At 53.9% G+C, this 8,139-nt stretch overlaps 3 protein-coding genes across 3 annotated transcripts; all 3 read left to right on the plus strand.

The window, feature by feature from the left end:
• Positions 1 to 694: 694 nt before the first annotated feature.
• UREG_05827 (uncharacterized protein) lies at positions 695 to 2,228 on the plus strand (the record flags this gene model as incomplete). The annotated part of the gene is made up of 4 exons (XM_002585092.1): positions 695 to 838; positions 1,298 to 1,514; positions 1,619 to 1,766; positions 1,880 to 2,228. 4 exons carry the CDS (start codon positions 695 to 697, stop codon positions 2,226 to 2,228), a joined length of 858 nt encoding a protein of 285 aa, XP_002585138.1.
• A 2,810-nt stretch (positions 2,229 to 5,038) lies between these two features.
• Positions 5,039 to 6,384, plus strand: UREG_05828 (uncharacterized protein; the record flags this gene model as incomplete). Its single annotated transcript, XM_002585093.1, has 2 exons — positions 5,039 to 5,167; positions 5,371 to 6,384. 2 exons carry the CDS (start codon positions 5,039 to 5,041, stop codon positions 6,382 to 6,384), a joined length of 1,143 nt encoding a protein of 380 aa, XP_002585139.1.
• A 1,124-nt stretch (positions 6,385 to 7,508) lies between these two features.
• Positions 7,509 to 8,135, plus strand: UREG_05829 (uncharacterized protein; the record flags this gene model as incomplete). Its single annotated transcript, XM_002585094.1, has 2 exons — positions 7,509 to 7,535; positions 7,596 to 8,135. The coding sequence occupies 2 exons, from the start codon at positions 7,509 to 7,511 to the stop codon at positions 8,133 to 8,135; spliced, it is 567 nt and encodes a 188-aa protein (XP_002585140.1).
• Between the last annotated feature and the right edge of the window lie 4 nt (positions 8,136 to 8,139).

The raw sequence follows: 8,139 nt of genomic DNA on the forward strand, positions 1-8,139 counted from the left end.
TTCGACGGGCATGGCCTTTGGACCACGGGCCGCGTATGACTGACTTGAAATCGAGACGAAGAGGCAAGCAGGGTTTAGAGTGAATTGGGGATGCTTTGTTTCAGCGCCGCGCCACAACCCGAAAGGCGTTGATGGAAGTCGACGAGGTCGGCGTGAGAACCATGTAAGGCTATCCGACGCCACAAAAGAGTCGTGATGCAGGGGTGAAGGGAGAATGGTCGTGGTCGTGATGAGTCGTGGTGGTCAGGGTGTGGTATGGACACAGTGAGCACGCACCCGGCAGGGGAAGCCTAGAGGGCAGTCAGAACCCCCGGATTCCCGGATCCATCGATCTAAAGATAGGGTTCCCTCGAGATCATGCATGTAATGTGATGCAGGTGGGATTGGAATTGAGGCAGCTGCAGGAATTTGGGGGCGGCCCTTGGGCCTTGGGTCGACAATGCCCCGTTCTCAATTTTATGAACGAGCCTAGAAGCACTCTTGCTCCATCACGCGGAGGGGTCCAGAGAAGAGGTGCGGTATTTTCCGGATGCTGGTGAGGGATTAGCCGTCGAGGGAGCTGGGAGGCAAATCGAGCAGACCTCCTCGCGCGGTTGGAACGAGGTAGGAGTGAGAAACGGTGGTGACCGATGGTGAGAAGGGCTTTTGACGGTCGAGCAGCCGTTGGCCGTCCCGAGCGGGCCTGAAACGCAGCATGGGTTGCACGACGCAGGATCCCTGCTGCTGCGCTGGTGAAGAAGGGGAGCGGTTGGCGGTGCTGGTGGACGAGAGACATGCGGATGAGGATGGGACGTCGCGTCTGGTCCGCTGCTCGATTGGGCCGCTAGGGCTCGCGGGGGTGAGTTAGGGCTCAACACCCGTTTGGGCAGTCGGTGTCAGGGGGCGAAATACCGCAGCGGAAGGGGCTGAGTCAGCAGCTCCCTGGCGCCTCGGAGAAAGAGCGCGTGAACTCTGGCGGAAAGCTAGGCTGGATACGGCTAGACAGCATGACAAATAATCGGCCAATCAGGGCGGTCCCGACGCAGCGGATGGACCAATCGCCAAAATGTCGCAGCGGTGCCTTCCTCAACAGGGAGTTTCTTAACGAAGCAGGAGCAATTGAACCGGGCAGCTGGGAAGGCGCGAGGGGATGGCAATTCCTGCTGTTTTGGGCAATGTTTCCTGTTTAGGCCATCACCTGACCCTCGCTGGCTGCGGGTGATGGCTGCCCGCCAATCACGGCTCCCGTTTCGTCATTGACTGGATCTGCCGGGACAAACTGCAGACTTCGCGCTCTCTCTCTCTCTAATAACTATAGCAGCCGTTTCTATATCCCTCTCTACCTCCCGCCATCACACTCCCTCAGCACTCGTGCTTTCTCTCGCTCGTCAGGTTCCAATATGAGCAGTCAGAGAGCCCGGCGGCGAATCACCCGCGCCTCCACCTGTTGGTTCCCGCGTCAGTCCAATCACCCTCGTCTCCCTCTCCACCGCAACCACAGGAACCACAGATGCCTCGCTCACAACATCCCACAGGTCAGTGCGCCAGTCTCCGGAATCGTCGAACTAGTCACGGATTGCGTTTCTCTGCAGAATCCCCCCTCTTCATCACAGACAGATGGCATCTTCCCTCCTGCAAGACCTCCTCCATCCCGAGAGACTGGAAGCCAGTGAGAGCCGCCGCAGCAAGGTCTTGGATCTGAGAGGTCGATTCTGCTCCCGTGAAGTGGGCGGCAAGGTCGCACCCCGATCTCTCCGGAGGGCCACGGGCACACATTCCGGTGACGAGTATTATTGTAGTCTCGCACACAGAATAGTCTATATCCGCCGGTGATATTGCAAACAATAGCATGAGTATTTCAAATTGCCCAACCCGCTCAGTAATCATTCGACGCGACTAGGTTTGTGGCCGATCGAATCAGCGCGGCGATCACTGTCAGATTGCCCATTGACAAGGATGATCCCAGCTGCCGCCCTGAACGGCTTTTCCATGGATCTCGCGATCTGAGATTCAATCCACGAACGGCCTCGACCCTGGAGAACCAACCTGTCTGCACGGCCGCTCGATCAGCAATTTTTTGCATTATGGGTCGTCCAAGAGCATCTCAGCACCGCAGACTCGCAGAGTTGGCAATTTTGACATCGTCGACTGTCATGGCCGGTAACTTCTGGTCAACCGTGGACGACTCGCCCATCCCCAAGCTCACGATCCAAGCCCAGATCCAACTCTATCCTCGCGCTATTGCTTAGGCCTGGAGAGGATGAGCGGTAAAGGCAAACGGGCGAGGGGGAAAAGATCGCAACTCTACTCTGCTAGCTTGCACATGGACCACCTCGATTTAGTTATTAGATCTCAGCGTAGAGCACACCACCCACGGCGAGACGAAAGGCCAGCGGCAAATATGGCCATCACCGTCTATAAAAAAACCTCGCTCTCCGGGCTCGAGACATGCTGCTGGCGTTGCTACTCTGCTACGCCACATCAAAGCGTGTTGGCTCCCGCAGCGCTCTCTCTCCCTCCCTGTCCTGTAGCTAGCTCTCACCCTGGGCCTCGCTGTCTCTCTTCTCGCTCCTCTCTCCTTTCCCCTTCTTTCTCTTGCTCCCTCTTCGCAGCCATCATCCACCAGCCAGACGTCCCGAAGAATTGACCTGAAGCCAGCGGGTGGGCCTGGTAAAACAAAACTAATGTACGTCGAAGCAGAGCACTGCACCTTGTCGATCCCGTCCGGTCTGCTGTGTTTGACCATGGCCCTATTCCACCGTGTTGTCTTCTGCTTCTTCAACCCACATCAGCTATCAACACGCACTCCCTCCAATCCACCAAGCCCTTCTGCCCCCCCGGCATTGGCGTTGAAAAGTGGTTATGCTGCTTATCCCCGCCCTGTGCTGCCTGTATGACCCTTTTTCTCGTCCTGCTTGTGTTGCGCTGGCGGTGGCCCATCTCGTCACCCTGTCCCGCTGCCTTCGATCCGTTGATCTAGAAGCATGAATATTAGCTAGCCAGTTTTTCATCCCACATGCATATATATATATCGTTTGCCAGACTTACTTTAAAATACGTACGACTACCCGCTCTCCTGCAACTTCGCGCTCTTCCTTCCAGTATCTATCTCTCCCTCATCCATCTCTCTCCTGCTCTCTCTCTCTCTCTCCCACGCTCGCTCACTCACTCTTTTACTCACACTCTCACACTCACACGCACTCTCTCCCTCTCTCTCTCTCTCTCTCTCTTGCTCTTCGGTCTCCCTCTATCTTTCAACCCGGCTTCTCTCCGCACGCACACACCCACAGCGTGCTAATCCGCACAAATAAACAAGACCTCCAAAGTCCGGAAAACGACACCCCATCCCGAGACAAAGCTAGACCGAAAGCATTATCCAATTCTGCTTTCAGAGCCATTCCCAGATCGTGCTTCCGTTGGATGTGAGTACAAAGCGTGTTTCCTAGATTACCGAGAAAGAAAGACACAAAGAACTCCGCAACCACTCTTCTTCCCTTCCAAAACAACAATCACAAAAGCACAAGGCCCAAGCAGCCATGGCTGGAGACGAGAGCAGCAGAAGCTGGGACCTCGCGGCCTCTGTGTCCTGTCTACATTGCAGAGGTAAAGCTCGCAGACAAGGAAGCACAGCCGCCCCTCGAGCTCCCCTTCAACAAGGCCCTTCATCCCCATTGATGCCATCAATTTGATTGCTGACTGTTCTGCAGTACTTGGCTTCTTGAAAGGAAGCGAACCTCTGTTCTAAACAGTCCGGACAGGCGCGTCCTGCATGTCTCTGGTTTAGTCTTCCTCTCCCGCGCGTACTGCTTCTATTCTAGGAAGACGTGTGGAAACGAGACGAACAGAGAACACATCTCCACCCGGCTGGGCTCGAACCTTTTCTCTCCCGGATGATTGCGACCATATCATGCCAAAAGCGGCTTCCCACTCACTCTTAGCTTCTGATCCCAACGGGTGTGCCTTGTCTTGAGTGTTAATTGCTCCCGACAGGTCTCTGCCACCACTTCCACACAGCTGTCTTCAGCCTGGATTGCCCTGGAGCGAATTGGGTCACTCACGCCCTAAAAATAAAAAGGCAGAACATACTGCTCCACCTCCGAACCCATCGCCTCCAGAATAGAAATTCTGATTTCTATTCTACGCGACAGAAGACCAAACACCCCAGCTGCCCCTTTTCGGTATCCCTTTTGTCCTTTCCGTTGCCGGGCTCCTGAAGCGGGCATAGTCTCTTGTTCCCTTCAATACACAAAAAGAAGCAAAAGGATCCTCCCAGCGACCTGCAGATAAAGCAAGAGGGAAGAAGGCGCTCAGACATCTCTGGTCCCTCAGGCAGCACCAAAGCGCCAGTTCAGGCATATCCCGCCACGTGGAAGTGATTCACAGAAAGGCTTCAGCAAAGGGAAGACGGGGGAATCTCCCGACGAGTTTTTTCAAGAAGAAAAATTGAAAAGGTATCTCAGTGTAACAACTCTGCATTCAATTATTCCTCCGCTTCCCCTTGTTTCAAATTTTTTTCGCATTCAACGAACTGACCATATTTTTGTCTTCCTTCAGAAAACAAACGGACTCCACCATTGAACGCTTCGACCTCTGCGCTTTGCCCATCTCCTTCGACGGAAAAAGGGCGCCTAGACCACACAGCTTTCCTAGCTTGAAGGATTCCCAGAAGCTTGGGCTTTTTCTTTCCATTGACGAATTTGGGCTAAGAAAACGGGGCAAGTTCCTCTGACTTATTGTCGGAGACTTCCGGCCATTCACTTGCTGAAAAAAGGTCGCATTCTGTGAATCATCTTGTTATTCAGGATTCATTCAAAAGGACACTCGAAGCCCAGCCAGAAAGATATAATTCCCAACCTTCCATCTTTCAGCGATAGGAAGAAGTTTAAGGGGGAAAAAGAGAGACGTTCAAAAACCCGAATCATCCTTCATTGAGCTGTGAAGGAGTGACCAAACGCACGAAAAAGCACCCTTGATGAGCTCTTTGACGATAATGAACCATCAACATCCTCCTTCGCCTCCACCATCTGCAGACGGTGATATCAAAAGTCCCTTTCACAACATGTCCCAGAATAATTCATCACAGCCCCCGTTTCTTGGAGACCAACATCCTTTCACAGTCATGTATGCAAGGCAGGAATATGCATATCCAAAGGTTGAGGTGGAGAACGGAGAGGCTCCTGGGGTAATGGTGAGTGGCCCTTGACTCATGCGGGCTGTGGCCCTCCTTTGGCTAATGGAACAAAAAAGCCCGGATACCCGCAGCCTGGTGCTTTCAATAGCATTCCAGGAGCCGAGTTTCCACAGATCACATCAGTTCCTCAACTGGTATGCTGGACAAACCTTCACTGCTCCAACTGACAAAGACATGTCCATCGCTAATTCAATCCTTAGACATATGTCCGTGCGGCTCAACTTTCGAATCATCATCACCACCATCACCAGCATCGCGCCGCAGATATGAAGAGAACAAGAAGCGGAGGGTCTGTTTCTTCCAAGATTGCGCCAAAGATTCCCAAGTTCCCCGGCACCGATAAGAGTAGGGTTCAGAGAGTGACAAGAATCCGAAAACGAACAAGAGCTCCGCGGGCCGACAAAAATGGACCCATCATCAATGGGCCACTGAGCATCCTGACTAAAGACATGGTGCACATCCCAATCCGCGACATGGAAGCCTGGGTGAATCGGTCCACTGAAGTCCGAAGAAAAGAAGTTGCCGCGAAAAACGGCAAGATCGCGAGGCCAATGAACTCTTTCATGCTGTATCGCTCTGCATTCGCGGAGCGAACAAAGGAGTGGTGCTCGCAGAATAACCACCAAGTCGTGTCCCGGGCGTCGGGTCAGAGTTGGCCACTTGAGCCGAAGGAGGTTCGAGATTTGTACGAGCAGTACGCCACGATTGAGCGGGATAATCACCAAAAGGCCCACCCGAATTACAAATTCGCGCCCAACAAGACACAGAACACGCCCAGGAAAAAGCAGGCGGCGGAGAAGGAGGATGAGAATAGCGACCTTGATGACGCTGGGTTTGGCGTACCTGTCTGCTCGCGTCCGTTGAGAAAATGGGCCAATCGATCCGACGCCGATGAGGGATTTGGTAGTCGCACCTCCACGCCGTTTGATAAGGACAGCAGCTATGAGAGTCGGAACTCGACGCCATTTGATCGGGATATGTACATGCATCAACCGGACATCAACCCGTCGTCGTGGGAGACAGTGAATCCTGGTCGACCGCTTCCAGGCGTGCTTTCCCCGCCAGAGCAGAGCCATTACTACCAACCGTCGATCCATCAAAGCCTACTAGGCCCGAACATCGAGGACGTGACTTATAAGAAGATGGGCATCCCCGGCGCTTCGTTCGACACACAGGCAACGCTCACCGGCCTTCCTCGAAATTCCCATCCCTGACCTTATCCCCCAACAGCCCAGTCGAGGACATGAGTCCGCCCAGGTCGACCCTCAGCTCCTGGAGTTCAACCACCATCCTCATCATCATCATCAACACCACCAACAACAACAACAACAACAAGCCGTCGGACTGCCATCGGCTGACGCAGCCACTTACCCCAGCCAACTGGACCTGTGGCAAGTCCCCCCGACGAACCAGCACTACGTGCACAACGGCATGACGGTGCAAGAAGGGGAGGGATATCCATCAGCGCACATGCAGCAGAGCGGGTTCCATAACGGCGCGGCCATGGTGGAAAATCGCGATGTCTGGGGGGATGCTGGGCAAAGTGGCGAGGGTGTGAAGCAAGAATTCGGACAAGAGTTTGATCAGTGGTTGACGGGACATAATCCGTACTGATCTAATTTATTTCGCCTTTTCTTTTGGTTTCTTTTCAGCTTTTTTATGCGATGTCCATCGGTTTCCAGGGTTGGAGGCGAAATGGGATGGAGAACGAGGAATTGGCGTTGCGGGCCATGGGGAAAGCTTTTCTGTTATTTCTCTTTGCAGGGTTTGAGATTCGACTGGGCCGATGATGCCTGGCTCATTGAGGCATGGGAGCCTTCGCTCCCTTTCTCCCTCTTTTTCCGACGATGGGATCCCATCTTTGATATGTACTCTTCTGCGGTTTGGGTCGGCGATCTGATCTTCTTAGAGTTGACATGTGCATGTGTCCAGTGTTTTTCCTTTGGATCACAAATTGGTATAATTGGAGATGGATCTTGTCTCTTGCCTTTGGCGTTTGGCGTTGGCTCTCTGGATCAGTATGGAAGGGACTCGGGATAATATTGGACACGGGCGGTTATCTGTTTGGTATTTGTGCTCGACAATGGGCTAGGCTTTTGTGATAGAAAAGAATAACTAGCAATTTTGGCATTAAATTCTGAAGTTGACGTTCGTTCGGGATGATTCGGCTTCGACATCAGCCTTAAAGTGTGTTTTCCGAGAGCTTGCTTCCAACGCGACGCGACACGGAAGCACACATCAACACGGACTCCATATAATATTGATTGAGCATCACCTTCAACGACAAAACGATCACATCAAACACGCCGAAAACAATCCAGCCTCCTTTCCTCCCATCATGTACGGCGATCAAGGAAACAAACTGGTAGCCACCCATCTCCCTTCTCCCCAACGAACACCCCAGGCCATCTAACCCACCCTCCAGGTCCAACACGCCAAACGCATCCAATCCCTCCCGCACCTCCCCCCGCACCACACCGACCTCACCCGCACCCTCATCCGCGAAGTCCACGACCTCAACGCCAACGTCACCGCCCTCCTCGCGCCGTACACCTCCCCCGACTCTCCCACGCCCGCCTTCAACCCCTCCGCCAACCCGGCCACCGCCTGCGCCCTGCTCGTCAACCACCTGTGCATGCGCCGTAACAAGCGCTGTCTGCTCGCGTACCACCGGGTGCGGGCGGAGAAGGTCGAGGAGCTGTGCTGGCGCGGGTATGATGTGGTGGAGTATCAGCAGGAGAGGCGGCGGCGGGAGCAGCAAGGAGGAGGAGGAGGGGCGGGGATGGGGAATGTGTTGAGTGCGGAGGAAGAGGAGTATTTGAGTAGGTATTCGGAGATGTTGCTGGGGTATAAGGGGCGGTGGACGGATGTGGATTTGACGGGGAGTTTGGAGCCGCCGAGGGATTTGTTTATTGATGTGAGGGTGCTGAACGATGTGGGGGAGGTGCAGACGGAGTATGGGTGAGAAT

Source organism: Uncinocarpus reesii, genomic scaffold (genome assembly GCF_000003515.1).
Source record: "Uncinocarpus reesii 1704 scaffold_3 genomic scaffold, whole genome shotgun sequence".
Classification (NCBI taxonomy): Eukaryota; Fungi; Ascomycota; class Eurotiomycetes; order Onygenales; family Onygenaceae; genus Uncinocarpus; species Uncinocarpus reesii.